We start from the raw sequence: 18532 nt of genomic DNA on the forward strand, positions 1-18532 counted from the left end.
CACAAAGTTTCAAATTCTTGACAGTTTACACATTCTTGACATACATGACTAGAATTAGGGTAGGTTATATTCTAATCCTAAAGTGTTATTGATTCTTATTTAGTTCTAAAATCCAATTCCGTTTACCGAAAACGTTATCTGTGACTAATCAAGCCTTCCTATCAATAGGCATTGGTGAACTATTTGCGTTTTACAGCCTGCAGCGGTTTGTCTCAATTAAACTTGTTCTGCGGAGCACTGTCCAAATTGTTGCCAACGCGAATTCAATAAAAGGTTGTTTTTAAAAAAGTTATTGCAAACCAGATTGAAAAAAACAGAATACTTTTATTATCTACTATTTTTATAATACAACTATCTATTGTTTTTATCTTTTTAGACATTATATTATGATCTCTTGTATCAAAAGTAAATTGTATTTAAAATTTTTACTTAGGTGCTGAATAACTTTGGACGGCGGTGTTAAATTTAATACTGTAATAATAGACCTCAATTGACCCGATTTAATGCAGTTGTTCTTGATTAATACTTTAAATTTTTAGTATAACCAAATCTACTCACTATTATTGTGTGAGTATAGTCGTATTGTAATAGCACACAGAGCTTATAGTACGAGCGTAGCGGTTTGCATCAATTAAACGGAGTTTGCCGTCGAATTGCTGACACACAGTTATCACAACTCTAACGTGAGTATTATCAGGAATACTAAACCGTGAAGACTAGGCAGTTTACACACTATTCACATATTTTACTTGGCTCCCTGAAAAGTTGTTTAGAAGTTGCTGCCACACCTATTTCTACAGATCCGTTAACACTTACTGTCATATGATATGGACTCGTTTCCTCAGTCAATTTATTAACACGATCCACGTGTTATTCTAAATATAAATAAGTTTATAAATATATTTTTTTATTTTTCCCAGAATTTATTAAAAGACGCAGAATTTCAACCATTTATCACGATGCCGGAATCTCAATAAATAATTATACTCGCGACCTCCATTTAGAGCGGCTCTCTTGGGCGTATTCTTTTAAGAAAAAATCGTTAGCGCCTGCTACTCGCACTGAATTCCGAATAGAAAATACAAAGGGGATTGTAGATCGTCGAAGTAGGGATTCAATTAAAGAGAGCCATCGATCCACCGATAACGTCCATCAGCGCCGGCCGATAAGATTGTCCGCCGGAATCCACTTTTAATTATTTGGTACGTTTATCGCCCACTTGCTACCGTAACGTTGGGAGGGTGCCAGTTGCGGGTTTCGAGAGGCGTATCAAAAATTTTACCCGATGGCGGCGGAGGGTAGTGTTTTCGAATCTGTGTCGTTTTTTGGTACGCCCTGAAACACAAACGGGACGGATTTTGCTAACTGAAGTGTCGTTGGATACATCGAAATTTTGGTAGTGTAACAGGCTATATTTTTAAGCAGTTGAAGTTTTTGTTGAAATGACCTTCTCATTTTATTTACTTTTAACTCTATTAAATACTCAGTGCTTTGCTTTATTATAATACAGTTAGGAGCTGCAGCATCAACTTGCTGTGTTAAATGGTATCTACCACCCATAAACACCTGTAACAAACTGCACATAATACAAGGATACCACCAATCTCTGATTCATTGCCACTCTTGAGAACTAACACGATCGTTTCAAAACGCAAACACTGCTTTAAGTTAAATAATATATGTAAGTTGACAGTTTCTTTTTATAAAATTGAAGTGGAAGAAAAGCATGCAATCCATTTCATGGTATGTGACCAATGCCCACTCACATATTTTATCGATTTGAATATGATTGGGTCGACCTGACATATGACACTGAAGCTTCTCATCTAAGTGTCTTTGCCTACAATATATATAAGTAGACATAAATTCTAGATAAATGTAGTTAACAGTAATGCCTCCAAAACAAACATTAAAATGTATCTTGAATCTAATGTATGATTAATATTTATGATAAGTACTGTTTATCGAAACAGATTGCCTTATAAATAGCACTAGGTAATATGTAAACAGCACAAAACTGTATAAATAAGAACAGTGCAGGAACGTTTTCATGCTCTAATTCACTCTAGGCGTCGACGGCTCCTTGAAAACATTTACATTATGAAGCGAAAATGATTCACACTGCTGTGTGCCTTAGGGATTTTGTTTACATAATATTTGAAGTAGATACTTGCCATCTCATTCTAATGTAAATATCGGGTATTTAGTGAAACTAGTATCACAAATATGTGATGCCTGATAGTTTTTGAGAACTAAGTTAGTTGCCGTATAAGTAACTAGTTCTTATAATGTCTATTGTGATATTGATTATCTTCTCTTTTGCTTCAAAACGACCCGCGTAGATGGGAGACTACGTAAGACATTTTAAATACAATGTATTTAACGTAAAACGATACGATACGATTACAATATTTGTATAATCCACTAATAAGCTTAAATTCCTTTATAATCAAAGATTAAAGGATAAGAAATGAAAATCTGGTTAATTTTATACTAATTTATTTAATGTCTTTTATTTACATGTTCAAAATCGCACAATCATCTGTACAATAAAGGTAATAATAAACGTAGCCTATTGATATATCTCTTATTTAAAATAAAAGATACGGCATTTATACATTAGTACATCTATGATAGGGTAACAAATAATATCAATAAGTTCATTATAATCATTAAAATGTATGATTTGTGCATTAATTTTTATAATAATATTTACAAATTCAACAAGCGTGTGGAGCAAGCCCGATTAGTATTTTACTCTAAAATTGTTCTATATGTAATAATTTTGTTCTCATATCTTTTTTGAAACAATAATTTATTCTTCGTTCTTCGTCATAAGATATATTTTTGTCAAAAATTTAATTTAATATACCTATTTCTTTCTCTGTTCTATTATTATTTACTAAAAGATTAAAAGGAATGTTATCTTGAGTTAAAACACTAAATGAATACGTAAAATAATGGAAGTATTTGGTAGAATTTTTGGCACATTTAGAAGGAGTAATAGCGAAGCATGGCACCACATCGATTACAAGTACACGTAATTGTTAGAGAAGCTTGTGTAGGAAACATGTAAAAAAATAATTTTATACAACTCCCTTCAAAAAGGAGTTAAATCCGACTTTACATAAATCAGAGCAACTATAAAAATAATATAAAATTCGATGCAATCAAAAAGTAAAAAAAAATGTTAGATAAAAAATTGTTCATTATACAGCCTACTGAACAAAGTTTTTAATTTCATAACAGAAGATTCTCTAACAATATGTATTTTATTCTAGACTAGGTCAGGACACGAATACATCGCATATGAAGTAAGAGGAAATGGAAATGGCGGTAACAATCATGAATAATACAATGATCTCTAAAACTATTGCGGAGATACCAGCGAATTCTTATTTCCAGGTAAAATAATAGGAATGTTTGTTTAAATAAATGGAGTGGCCTATAGGCTTACGGAAGATATTTTTCATTTTAAAATAGTGCGGATTCTCCATGGTTTTGTTGTACAACTTTGTTAAATGATAATCATACATAGTTGTCAATTAACGATAGACTACTAAATAGTGAATTAGTAATGAAAAGATGAGTGTTGTAACAACTCTTAATAGTTATTACGTACGTATGACCTACGAAGGTAGCAAACTTTTAAAAGAGTATTTCACTAAAGCTCAATTATTCTTTAGGGCCTCGTACTTTATATCATCAAGTAAATATGAATATTTATAACTTTATGCGGACATATGCTGCTACCTCTGTAAAACGTCTCATGTGACACTGCTATTAAATATCTTAGAAATAAACATTCCAAAGTCGAATTCCGCCCTTAAATTTCTGTCGGATCTAATACTGCAAAGGAAATTTCAGATACTTGGCCACTCCGTATAACACATGTACCTATTGCAAAGCAATGAACAATAAAAATGTCACATTACAATTCCATCACAAAAACGATTTAACACTTACGAAGGAAATGTTATATTAAAATCTTGAAGCGTCTAAAGGTACTTGCTTATACTATTCATTATAATCTCTGGAAAGTACACTCCATACAAATATAAAATCTCACACAATCAAGAGGATATGGCCACAGAGCATTGGAATGATATGTCACATTTAAAACACCGATGTTTGGATTAAATACAGATTCGAATTACTTATTTTATTTATAAAATAAATATCACAGTAACTAAAATAATAATAATACGATAATATAATAATAATATTACAACATTACACTTTTAAAATTGGAAATATAAAGAAAATAAATTATATAAAGCGGCTTACGCACCATCATGGCTAACGTGAAAACATTGTTGAGAACAAAAATATACCTGAACGTTCTCTATAATGATCTGTCATTCCTCAGTAACCTTGTTTTACTATGATATTAATCACTCGAGAAGTCTATGCCCGGTAGTGGAAAAGAATTTACTCAATGTACGAGTACGAAGTCTGGTGATTACTTAATTAAATTCCTATTTGTAATCCTATCTATCTATGCATTTTCTATTCTTTTCAACATTTCACAACTTTTAAGTTCATGCGCATTTCATTAAGGAGAATAACTATAAATCAATATGAATTTTTTTGATATGACTAGTACGTAACTCTAATTAATTATAGAATTGCACAAAGTAACTAATATATCAAAACAATAAGAATAGATGGTACGTAATCCGCCAAACATCTCAATAATTAACAGTCATTTTTACCTAAAAACATACAATAAAGTAAGATATAAAATCCAATTGCATAAGAACCACGAGCGCTAGTACTGATTCCCGCCAGCAGTGCAGACTTCTTGTTCCTAGAACAATAAAAAGGTCATTTTAATAACAAAGAACCTGCAACATTATTAGGGCGAGCGAAGCGAGTCGTCTATAATTCGAAAATCTTGCAAGCTTTCCATCCCTTTTTTGAAAAAACTACAGGGCTTATAAATTTGAAACTTAACATAGTTATTTAAGGTCATGTCTAGATTGGACCAACACGATTGAAATAAGGTTTTGTACACAAAAAAAAAACCTTTTTTATCAAATTTAAATTTAGTGTAACATTGATGGCTGTATGACTTGGATTATTTTTGTTTAAATAATGGCAGAATAAAATAACGTCATGATGAATGCAGACATTTATGACATAATTATGTCAATCAAAAATATGAAAATGCTAACGTGGCAGCGTTTCACCGAGGTTTCACCGGTGTATTTTAAAAGCGATTTGTTTCAAGTTTTTCTTAGTTTTATAATATAGGAGTAGCCGACGAGCATACAGTCCATATGATGGTAAGTGGCTACTGCCACCCATGGACATCTGTAATTAACAGAGGTCGGCCACAGAAGCGCCGCTCCCCTGAGGACTAAACTGGAACGTCTCAGATAAGTTTTTTTTTAAATAATATATGAGTAGCAGACGAGCATGCAGTCCACCTGTAGTAAGTGGCTACAGCCGTCCATGGACATCTGCAATCAAACCCAGATAGGATTACATATTCCTACCTGAGGTCGGCCACAGATGCGCCGTTACCCCTGGACTAAACTGGACTAAGCTGGAACGCCTCGAAAAATCATGTTTCCCTGGCCACACTTTTCGAACCAGAACACAAAGGCACAAACATCCATCCATACTCACAAACTTTCGCCTTTATAATATTCGTTGTTCTCGTCGTTATGTTACCTTTATTCATGATCAATGACATGAGCACACAATATTCTACTTATTATAGTATTTTTCAAAGTGATTTTTGTATTCGAAACACTTCATTTAAAAAAAAATGCTGCTCAGTATTAAAAAAAAACATTTGCTAAATATTGAATAAAACTCAGGACGTAATGTTTACACTTAGAAAAATATTAGGTCGCTCAAATTATGTCGCTCAAATGTTTGTAAGTTGCTGTTCTGTTGATTTCTCGTCACTCGCAGCCAGTTGCTCCCTTAGTAATACTATAACCAAAATTCATTATTTTTGTCATTCAAAACTTTTATTTGCAGTCACTCGTTTAAATACTACCCGTTTAGAATCCATCCGCAAATTTCATTTCCATCGTCAAAAAATACTGTTTTTGTGGCAAAAAGCCCAGTGACAAATTTACAATTTAGCGACTATCACATTGTGTTTTACGGAAATTCGTTCCTGTATTGTATAGAATTGGTTATGTTAGGTAGAAACATAAAAGAAAATACAAAACTAATTGAGCAGGCCACACACATAATTCATTAATTTAATTCATAAATTTAATAGTTAATTTAACAATTGATAAAAATGTTATTTAATAGAATTAATTAGTAGCTCATTCGCAGCTTTACGGAATGTATCCCTCGGAGCTTTAGTAAATTAAAGAAGTCGTGGTGAATTCAACATTCACTGATAAATGACCCAAATCGACATGAAGAGAATAATAAAGGTCATTCACCATCTTGTTGATTGGTAACAGACCCCAGATTAGCTTATAATGTACTGCGTTTCAGACATCCACAATAGCTTATACCTATATATACTTAAAAAATATTTTTTGCAAATCAGACGCAATAATTTTATAAGTATGGCGGAGTTTAAATTCAAGAGTAAAAAGATACCAAGGATAAATCGCAAAAAAATTACAATCCCAAAAAATGGATCTAATATAAGTTATCCACCACAAGCATTTAAAGTGGTTCTGGTTCTGGATCAAAGGTAGCTTTGCTCTTCATAGGTCTTCTGACGAAAGGTAGATTTAATAATTTATTGTTAATTAATAAGTGACCACATCATCTTTGATATAGGATTTTAAACTGAATATACCATTCACGATACGCGAGCCCTTATAAAGCTGCGCTTTTTGCTAGTTTAAATTATTTGTATAGATTTTAACAAAATAATATTATAACTTAGTATGTCAATAAATTGTATAAAAAGTGGCGATAGACTAGTTATTGAAACTTGGCCTGCAATCGGGAGGGTCGAGGGTCGAAATTTGTTACTTCGCGGGTAGTGCGACGTGCGTATTAGAAATTAATCACCACTGTATATGGTGGTTAATGAAAACAGTGAGGAAAGCTCACGCTGGAAAGTTCTTTAAATGAATCTCAAGGTGTGTGAAGTCTACCAACGCGTACTTGGCAAACTTGGTAAGCTATGGCCTAAACTCCTCTCACTCTGATAGGAGACGCGTACCCATCAGTAGAATAGTAATGGGTTAACGAACAGTATGACGAAATGATTCAAAGAAGAAGTACACTAACAATAAACAACAATAACGAAGAAGATGTGATTCCAAAGATTTACAAAATGATGAAACTACATCCTTTGGACAAAACATCGATATTACGCAGTAAGAGGTTTTTCTCATAATCGTAAAGACAATCCCAAAGCTCGAAATAAGAGAGAAAACAACAAAGAAAGATTAAAAGTAATAATCAAATAATAAGAAAGCGTTGCAGGGAAGTTAAATTGAAGCAAAATTGTAAAGGAAACCAGCGAGAAATGCACTATTACATTTTCTTATCTAAAATGACTTGTCCCATTGTGAACCTTAAACGAAATTCATTATATTTCTAATTATACGGATTTTTGTTTATTTTGCTATACAACATTCTCTTAGCACTTGAAAATAGTCTACCATCTACAAAATTTATATTTTCTTTCGTTTGTCCATTTTAACATAGGATTTTCTTTTGAAGCTATATTTTTACATTGCGAATCCAATCCAATCGTACATATTTCTTTATCGTTACCACATTGACGTGCATTTGGTGCCTATTATTTCGAGCCTATTCAAGGCATGTTCTGATGTTCTCCGGATAATCGCTACTTGTTGCTCGGTGTAACAAGTCCTTTACAACGCTATGGCTCTCAATTGCCTATTCCGGGGCCACAAACGCGATAATGTACGGTGCGATAAAAGTATTTCAACGACTTGCTGTTTTTACGCTATTCTCAATTTCTTTTTGTTGGTTATGGAGATAAGAATTAAAAGTGCCAAATGATAATGGTAAGTAATAGTTCTCGTTCATTTCTATTGGTAATTGGTAATTACCTTTTGTTTTCTGTGTTTTAAACATACATTTTATTAAATCCTGGTTCTCCTACGTTTTTAAAATCCGTATCTTTATTATTAAATTATTTCATGACATTTTTAAAATGTAAGAAATTTTGCTGGATATATTTTTCAAGAATTTTAATGGTGACTTTACATTTAACTTAAGCTGATTTAGATTTTTTAAAACAATAGGTGAATGAATAATAATAATCATCCAGCAAAACTGTCTGAGAAAAGCAGTAGGTTTTGGATTCGCTTCCCGGCTTGTAGCTTATAATTATGAATGAATAAGAGTTAACAGACTGTGTGTATCGTTTACTTAGTTTTTATGTGACAACCACGACACAAGGAATCTTAATATGAATATTACAGAGGGAAAGAGAAGTAAAGCATTTATGTATAAATCTCTTTGTAAAACACTAAAACTACAAAAACGTGTTTCAATCATTGAAAAAGTCCCTCTATGCTATATAAGAAATCCATTACAATCAATCACTTTTCGATTTAAATGATTCCCAAGAAAAAGTAATGAATGCGAGACGAGATGCAGTATTAGTATTTTATTTTCTTATCATTACCACTTGAACGCTTCTTTGACTCGCAATTGCCTATTCGCGGCCGCAAACGCGATCGTACAGGCAATAAAGAGTTTGAATGGGTTACCGTTTTTATTTCGAATTTACTTGAATTGTTTTTATATTGATACTTATACTATATTTGTCTTGTTTTGATATTGCACACTAACAATGAATATTGGTGGAATATTGTTAATTCGTGCTGCCGGACATCAAAGAATAGACAACTTTCTTTTAATAAACAGATATTGTAAATAAAGATCAACAAATGGTTCCAATACCCTAAGTTTCCACTACCGCTTGCGGGAACATTATATAATCAAAGCTAATTAGGATTTGTTTTAAGATCTAGATCAGAAACAAACGTGTCGCAATACTTGTAATCATTGACTAAGATAAAACACGTCGTGCTAGAATTTTGAGGGTGATGTGAAGCAGGGAATTACAAATATTTCTATCGCCGTACTTGCCTCTCATAATATAAAGGGTAGAAGACCTCATCTAAATTATATGACTTATGTAACTTCGAAAAATTATACCACCTAAACCTAGCATGTGTTGCCAAAACTAATTTTATACTTTCACTCATAATTTTAGTTAGGTTTTTTTTATATCATAAATGCTCAACTACAACACTTATTGCTCACTTTACAAAATATGAGAAAATAACTTTCAAAATATAAAGTAAATTTCCACGCTATGAGCACCTTAGTGTGCAAACAATGTGGATTATATGAACAGGATAATCTCCGATGTCATTACCCTTTATACTATCTCGGAAGAGAAAGCAAAGAGCTACAAAGAGAATAAAATCGATAAGCATCGTTATTTACCGGGACTAGATAATCTTTTAAAGCATGGAAGCTCAAAAAAAGTGATGATATTTAGTTATTTTAGTGTCAAAACGACGAATTTTAATATTCTTTACCGGTAATGACCATCAATAAGTATATTTAGAGAACTCTACCCATATAATTGAAATTAATTACAAAAGCATTCTTCAACCTCTAATATAATGTTAGAATGCTCTATGTGCCAATATTGTTACGGTTAACATGGAACTGTAAATGTATCTAAAAGGGCTAAATGATTATAAGCACTACTAAAACTAACTCTAAATAATGCAAATTTTAACAATTTCACCATTGTTAATTTACTAACCATGACTTCCCAACGTAGGAGCAAATAAAAAATCAGTGACATTAATTCCCCTTATAGCTTCCCCTTATATTTTATTCAAAGGTTTCTCTATTTGATATCATATTATTCGGCTGTTCAAACACTTTTTCCTCGAGCTCGGGTGCTGCAAGAATTGATTGTATGAGGTCTGCACTGAATATTTATGAGGGTTAAGTGTGTATGCGAACTCTGTGAATGTTTAATCTATATTTGCCGGTAGGTGAAACGACCCGCACCGCCTCAAACCGCACGCCTAGTTTCGATGGAACTTCAGGAAAACCACAACAAGTGGATTCTAATCGAACTCAAATTTATTATCAATGTCTCGCACATATTATTTTTAAAGTATAAAAGTAACAAAATAATTAAAAAGTAAGGTTGAATCTATTTGAATATCAAAATATTTAGCTATTCTGCGCCATTCAACCCGTTTCCCCGCGACGTCTTCGAGCGCATTTATTTTTTACTACGAGGGGAGAGACGTTCTTAATAATGCAGTATATTGTTACAAAGAATACAAAGTACCAACTAAACCCCTTACGTAGCTTCAAAGTCGTTTTCAAGATACTGTGCGGTAAAAGTAAACAAAGTATTGGTTTGATAACAGGTAAATACACCGGGAATATTTAAAATTACAAAGTATAAAGCAACTTCTCATTTTTCCAGCTTATTATAATAATATATGAGTTGATCTTTCTTAAACAAAGTTGTATTGAATTATTAGTGGTTGGTTATTTATAGTTTGTATATTGTTTGCTATGTTTTTGGTAATGATGTTGTACTTTGAAAATTACTATTTTAAAACAAATATTCAATTATGTAGGTACACCAGATTGGTTCAGTTAGACACCAGTATTGAACTTTAAAATTAAATTTAATGGACATATTGACAAAAAATATTAAATGCACAACTCTTAAAAATACACAGTTCATTAATAACCAATTAATGAACTGTGGACATTATGAAAAAAAAAAACATATCATATAAATTATTGAAAGTCTTTCGAAAGTAATAAACTTAGTGCCAACCTTTAATTATTCAAACGTTCTAAGAAAATATCGACTGTGATATTTTTGTGCCAGACACTTGGATACAATCACTTCTTCTCGTAAAATGTTCTTGAGGGGATAAAATTAATATAGGTAGTAGGTATTATAACAAATGAGAAAGGTAATTTAAATTATCAAGTCAATGTACGTAGTCAAATGAATTTACGTAGATAACATTTAAGCATATTTCTATTTATAGCCGGAATACGTTGAAGTATTATGAGAATTAAATGTCAGGGTGAAATGAGTCTCCAAATAAAATTTAGTCTTAAACCACACGATAAGCCATTGCCTCCTACCTAATGACGAATCACGAACAAAACGAAATTCTAGATTCTAGATATAAAACGAAAGTTACCAAAAATATGATATTAAATGTATCTAATTATGAGTAGCTTTGACAAAAATAAGGAAATAAATACTGCAGTTATTTTTACAGGCTCTAAGCAATGCATCAGCGATTTATACATCTAAAATCGTACAAACTTAATTTTAGCATGGTTTTACTTAATCTCTTAATTTATATCTTATACATACCTACACAAAGATGAAATGTCTAAATTAACTTTTATTGTTTTTACACAGGTGAAAAAGTATCAACAATTCATTTAGTTTGTTTGGTCCGGAATTCGGATTCCAAAGATTTCAGGATTTTCAAAATTATATGCGTTAAAAATGTTAGATCACTTGTTTTAAGGGTTAGACCTTTTTTAGATAATTCATAATGTTTTAAAATCTGAAGTGTACTAATCTGTCCGTGTCCTGCGTGTTAATATAGCATAAGACCTTCTCATTTTAAGACCTATGCCCATATGGAAACATTAATAGATGATGATACCATGCATTAAAATTTATTTAATACAAATAGCTAAGTTAATTTTAGTGTTGCATGAAAATCAATATTTAATAATATTGATACACAATAAAACCTTACTAAATCGCTACGCTCAATATTATCGATTCTATCAATAGCCAAGAATAGTCAAACAGTATCAAACGCTATCGATAGATCCACAAATTTCCTTGCAACACTTTATATGAGGAGCGTACCTGAGGCGTGGTGCGGGTGCGGCGCGCGGTACACGTGATGCGCGTCCCGCTCGGGCGCGCGGTCCAGCTGCGCGCGCACCACGCTCGGCCGCTCCGTGCCCGCGTCGCGCACAACCGCGCGACTCGTGTTCGTGCGCCGCACGCCTGCAACGCCACGCGGGTTAGAACACCGTTACTAGGGTGATGGCGCTAATGGAACTAGGCGTTACGCGGATGTGACCAGAGGAAAATGCGATGGAACATCATGATGTTGAAAGGTGGTTCAACTCGAAAACACCAGTATCTCACCTTTTTTGCCAGATATCATATTGATGTTGATTTGAAACATTGGTTCAGCGCTACTGAGTTGCACTTTGAAAGGAGTGGCAAAAGAAAGATACTTATCCTGCGGACTGAGTTGGACTTAGTCCTCAGGAGTAGCAGCGCATCTGTGGCCGACGTTATATACCGCTGTAATCTTATCTGAGTTTGTTTAGAGATGTCCATGGGCGGTAGTAGCCACTTATCATCCATATTATAAAAAGAGTAGTCCAACAAATTTGATGCAGCTCATGGTCACGTAAAAAAAATCAGAAGAACATGCCATATAACATCATAACTCGTACAGGAAGACAGGAGTTGAGGAAATATGTCATATAGATGAAACAAGCGCCAGAGAGAGCGCAATGAGACAATCCGCCCTTAACTATGATGGATGGAACACGTGAGAAGCTTGAATTTGCCAATAGACTGAATTGAACAGCTATCACCATGTCATCTTGTCCGTTTGCTACATCTATTCCATCTATATACAAATAAATGCACATTACAATTTACATGATTTGTAGTTGGTTTATGTGAAAAGTCTTAACATTCACTATCATGAAGCCTTGAAAATTCCCTTTCATGTGAAGGATTCCACCAACATTAATTAATTTGTGTTACAAATACATACAGCATAATTTAAAAGCAGCACACATAAAAGCACAGTCACATTCTAGCAGAAGATTATTTTCCTTACATAATATACACAAGTCTATCGAACAGAGGAAAGTTCGAAACACACAAGTCTTCACAATTCATCCTACGAGTATTTCCGTACTCGTACTAGACTAGTTATTAAAAGAAAAATTACTCTAAAGCTTTTAACCCGTAGTTACGTAAGTATTCGAATAATGTATCTTTTCATTTCGCCACATTTCTAACGAGTAAATTGCGCTCTTGTTTCCAGTTTCCAGATGAGAACAGAAACCTTCCACTCAGTCATTTCAAGTAATTACTTCCAAGTGTACCGTTAGTGGAGCGGATTATTTATTAAAACGGATTCATTTGTTACAATACTTTCGTTGTTAGGTTTTTATTATTTAATCTCGGATATGAACCGGACATAGTCCTCGCATTTATGTTTTATAATATTTACGTTTTAACCGGTAGTCATAATACAATTAAACGTGCAATTTCAACTAACTTTCCAGGTAAATGGACTGCGGGTATACGCCCATAATCATCGAAACTAAAAGTGTAATAAAAAGAAATAGTGCTACACTGACGGAACATTTGTGTAATGCCTGATTACCGAACCAAATTTTAAATTATACCATTTGATGTGATATACAATTATACATATCTTAAAATTAGCTCCAAACTGAGTTTAAAACAATATACTTCCAATAAAAAAGTTTCTCATAATAAGGCAAGTGGTAAAATCTAATGATAACAAAGTTATGAATGGACACATGTCCATTCATAACTTTGTATTTTTATATATGTTTCCTTCAGGTATATTTTCGTAAATTTCATGCTAAAACAAATGTCCGTTACTAAGTCAATGTTCAAGACATAGGTCAAAGAGCCCGTTCATGAAAGACGAAGTATTCAAAAGAAACTTACTTTCTTTATTGGCATTACTCTTCATTTCTGTGGCTTTCGGCGATGTTGACGGCATCGGAATTTCTGTACAAAACACAAATTTGTTAATGAAATGATACACAAGGAGATAGCCGGATAGTTTTATGAGGCTTCCTCTATTCTGTGCCTCGGGGATATTTCAGAATCTAGTTATCTGACAACAGAATAATGAAATTTGAGATCTTGATGGGATTCTAAAGGCTATACCGGCAGATACTTCAAGTGCTTTGTAATATAGTTATCGAAATTGGAAATGGTCCAATCATAAACATGAAACGGTTTAATTTACGAATATCTTATAATCAATATCTCAAATGAAATTTACGTGTTAATTTGTGTTGTTCTAATGTTATTCTGTGATGCATCAGAATTTATAAATAACGTTCATTGTATTTTTAATATGCCAAGTTACGCAAATGTTAAGCTTTTCTTAAATAATTTGAGTTCAGTTATAACTTTATGTTCTGCTTAACTGGTCTTACTGTTATAAAATTTTATTAGTTTCATAATAACACCACAAAAATGTGTGAAGTACAAATAACACGTGAATAGTTTGAGTAGAGGAACAAAGTTTAAAAAACTTACCATATAGTCTTATAGAGCCTTCCGTTTCTCCGAGAGAGTTCTTCGAGATGCAGCGGTAATTTCCAAAATCACCGCCTTGAAGGTTGCGGACCGTTAGTTTCATGTGAGCTCTGTTGAAATTTCATCAAAAAATTGACAGTGTTTTAAAAAAGTTACCGTTATTTGCGTGGTACCAAGAATCAAAAACACTGAGGTAAAAATAAAATTTTGGAACCAATATTGGCATTGAAAGATTTGATAGGCTTCAAGCCTCAACGCATTTTTACGAAATCTGATTACTCGTTTTATCCGGATTTTTATTTAATCTACTGTATAAAAGTTGAAAACTATTAACAAAATTTTTGGAAACAGCAACTATTACTATAGCTCGGTTTTGTATATCAGAAACTATTTTACATAGAAAAATAATGGGAAAAAGTCAATTTGGTAAAGTATACAAGTGGTACAACATTAATAGCCTTATAGTTTGTGAAATTGAATAACCTTTACTTTAACATTGCTCATGTAATATTCCTTTTCACAAATTTACATTGCTAATTTATATTTAGAGCACAGGTAAAATTCAATCCATACATTAAAATAGCATCAACTGTGTCAAATTTTGAAACCTAATAGGTTCCAAAATTTGCTGTCAGATTAAATACCTACTCACATACAACTACATGTGGATTAGATAGACATTATCCTAATTAGTTAATTGCCTAATTATTAATTTATTAAAACATATTACCACAAGATCAATAACCAAAAAAGAAATAACTTTAGATTACGGTCTTATTATAAAACCACTAAAGACTTTATATCAACTTCAAAAACGTCCAACAGTTTCAAAAAGAAAATATTACTTGAGACTTTTTACGGTCATTACACTCTGAAATAAAAAAATTCTGTGGTCTTTTCACCGTGTTTTACATTACTACTGAGGTTAGTGGCTCGTGTAGCTCGAGACCAAAAAATTAGTGTTCAAATCTTTTTGTACGAAAAAATGTACGAATTATATAAAGTTTGGCGTAAAATCAGCGCTTATTCTCTTAAAGGTAAATAAGGTTTGTTGTTTACTTGTGTTTTGGGATTACTATGTTTGCTTTTGCTAATCGATACAAGGACATTGGTAAAAACTTAAAAGCTTAAAATCAATCATTCGATTGATGAATAATCAATATGTATTTATATTTATGTAATGACTTCTTATATTTTAACTTGAATATGTTCTTATATTTAGCGTAAATATGACGCTGTTTTGGATCACGCTATTGGAGTTTTCTCGACATCATTTACACATACAACCGCCAAACGGAGATGATCTAAATTATAAGAAATTAGATAAAAAACGTATTATGTATTTATTTCTGCTAAACTGTTTTTAAACTAAATATTAAGAACACTGCTTATTTAATACCCATAGGTTTGCATTAGAGTATGTCATGTGTAATAAGGATATAAAACACTTGACTAGAAGACGCTCATTCATCATATAGCCTTAAGCAGCCTATAATTAATACAAAATAGAGTTACTTAGCACAATAGATTACACTATAAATGCACCCGAACGTGCTGAAGAAGACACAGACAAGAGCTTTGCACCTCACAAGATTCATTATAATAATGGGCAATGCATAATATATTGAGATTACGTCGTGTATGCCGGGTTTACTCAGCTCTGCTCACTTAATATTAATTGTATGTAACAGTGTATGCTCACTCATGCGTAATTTTATGAGCAACTCAGGTACGCGGAAATACAATCTCAATGTATTACACGGTTGAGTTTAATCGAATAATAAAATTAGAGTTTCAGAAGATCTTATTTAGTTACGTACTGAATACAGTTCCCGCTACGTAGAATTGGTATAATCAAGAGTGTAACAGATAGGATTATTTCATTACTACTGCTATTTATCAGTAGTACGTTGTTATGTTCTAAACTTATCACAAAAAAAATTCAATGAGCTCTCTAGTGTAGCAAATAAATTGCTGTGGGCTGACATTTTTTAAAAAGTTACATTTTCATGTACGTACCGTACCTATTTTATTAAATAAATTAAGCTAGAACGCACAAAATTAAATTACTCACGTATGTAAGACATAATGAATAAAGACTTAACGGCACTGCTAAGCACGGATCCCTGATTTACCTTGAAAAGGCCTACAGTATATTGTTGTTATGCGACTTAGAAACAAGCAATAAGTTAATGATAAGAACGTTTGAAAACAAACCCATAAGGCCCCGATATGATTCAATGAATTATAACAATAGGAATAACTTTGCCCTTTGCAACATGGTAACCCTAATTGTTATCTATCAGCAATCAACAATCCAAGTGTCGACCGCGCTCTATATTTTGATAAATGATAAATTTTGATAAATTAGAATTAACATAATTCGCGGGCATAAGTAGAAACCTTACCTGTAAGAATTCTCTTCGGTATTGATAGCGTATTTTTTCGTAGGCAGCACCATAACGTTGTCGTACACCCAGTAGGAGATGGCTCGGGGGTGCGCCTCCGTGTGGCAGTCCACCGTCACGTCGGTCCCCGCTGGTGCACCAACCAACTGGTTTGGGACCCAGATCATAGGGGAAACTGGAATAGAAGAACATTGCTAGAAATTTGTTGAACTGTTGAGAGGGGAGTTTATTTCAAGACCTTAAGGGCATATTACGTAAACTGAACGAAATTGTAGTAAATTTTATGTGCCTCTTCAAAGTAAGTCATCTAGTATTCAGGGGATTCCGAAAAATATTATAAATATACATTATGTAAGTTTTTTAGCAGACTTGTTTATATTGAAGTTCTAAAATTGAACTTTATATACGAGTAATACCTATCACACAGTGACTTTAATTTACTTTTGTACTTACTAAATAAAAGATTGACCAAGCCTACTATAAAACCATTGTTACTTAATCATACAATATGTTCGCTAAATCTATACTCAACACTCTATAATATGAAATATAAAAGATATTTTTTCAAAGGAATCATTATTTATACTATGATATTGCTCTTGGGTACACCTATCGAAGTTTATTATCTGCGCCTTAGAAGTTTTATTTAACAGTTTATTGTCTTTATCACGGTTCCGTTCAAGATATTAAAAGTAGCAATTGAAACAGCACGTCAACTAAACGTGGCTCGTGGATATAAAGCCGGCAGTGTGGACGCAGGTGGCGCTGTCAGCTCGCCCGATCCTGTCCACGATTTATTCTTCTACTTTAAAACGACATAATATCTTACCAAGAAAAACCAAATGGATGAAGTTTTTGGAAGTGTTAAATATATTGTATTTTAGGTTATTAACTTAATTATCCATACTTTTAATAATATTATCTTATTTTATAATAATAAAAATCGCTGCGACAATCTTTGGAAATTGATAACAATATTCATATTCACGAATAGACCTTATCGTCTAGATTTATTATTATTCGTAAAATACAATTGTGACAAAAAATACACACTTATATCTTCACATAAACATTCTTCTAAAAGCACTATCTTTTACGAAGACGATAAAAGAGTTTCACAAGTTTGCTAAAACCTATTCAATTTTAAAACAGTAGCCACTTGATATATTAATCATATCAATCTCACCACTTCTCTTACGGCAGGGAAGTGCAACTATTGGAAACTGCGGAGTAATTTATAAACTCTCAATAATGATGGATCGGGGCGAAGTTTGCCGAGCGCGCCCGAACATTGCCGACGATTTTTCACATAACGCTCAGATAATAAAATCCACACTTTGAGAACGTAATTCACATTCCCAGAGTTTATGGTGGCAATTTTCACGAAGAATATTACTTGGGCCGCGTGATATGCTTTAATATTCTACGACGTTTTAAAATATTTATAAAGTACTACGCTCTTTTATGCGCATATCTCAATGACTTCATTATCCCGTCGGTGTAACTGCCTGTATGTTTATTGCATTTTTTATTCAGCAACAAAAGTTTATGTTGACGCAGCTGAATTAGAATATATTATAGCTGACGTATACAACACATCTGATATTTTTATTTTGCAAATTAAATAAGCTAGCGAAGGTTTTGCCATGTACGCAACATCTTACCTTTCCCTAGTACTTAATATTGAATCTACGTAATTGCATCAATGATATATGTATAAATAGTTATTATATTATTGATTTGCTATTGTATATTGTACTAGTATTAATATCATCAC

At 32.7% G+C, this 18532-nt stretch overlaps 1 protein-coding gene across 2 annotated transcripts in view; it reads right to left on the minus strand.

Moving 5' to 3' along the window:
• Nucleotides 1-2482: 2482 nt before the first annotated feature.
• LOC140750972 (lachesin) overlaps nucleotides 2483-18532 on the minus strand; it is a 95926-nt gene continuing 79876 nt past the window's right edge. Inside the window, exons 7-11 of one of the 2 annotated variants that reach the window (XM_073084742.1) lie at nucleotides 16756-16930; nucleotides 14348-14457; nucleotides 13745-13807; nucleotides 11876-12019; nucleotides 2483-4810 (exon numbers count right to left, since the gene is read on the minus strand). In XM_073084742.1, the coding sequence (XP_072940843.1) occupies nucleotides 4716-4810; nucleotides 11876-12019; nucleotides 13745-13807; nucleotides 14348-14457; nucleotides 16756-16930 (587 nt within the window). In that variant the 3' untranslated portion in view covers nucleotides 2483-4715. The remainder of the gene's footprint in view (nucleotides 4811-11875; nucleotides 12020-13744; nucleotides 13808-14347; nucleotides 14458-16755; nucleotides 16931-18532) is intronic. The other variant, XM_073084743.1, reaches the window with a different exon arrangement.

This window comes from Epargyreus clarus, unplaced genomic scaffold, assembly GCF_041222505.1.
Source record: "Epargyreus clarus isolate Ecla_fem2 unplaced genomic scaffold, WU_Ecla_fem_2.2 ptg000021l, whole genome shotgun sequence".
NCBI lineage: Eukaryota > Metazoa > Arthropoda > Insecta > Lepidoptera > Hesperiidae > Epargyreus > Epargyreus clarus.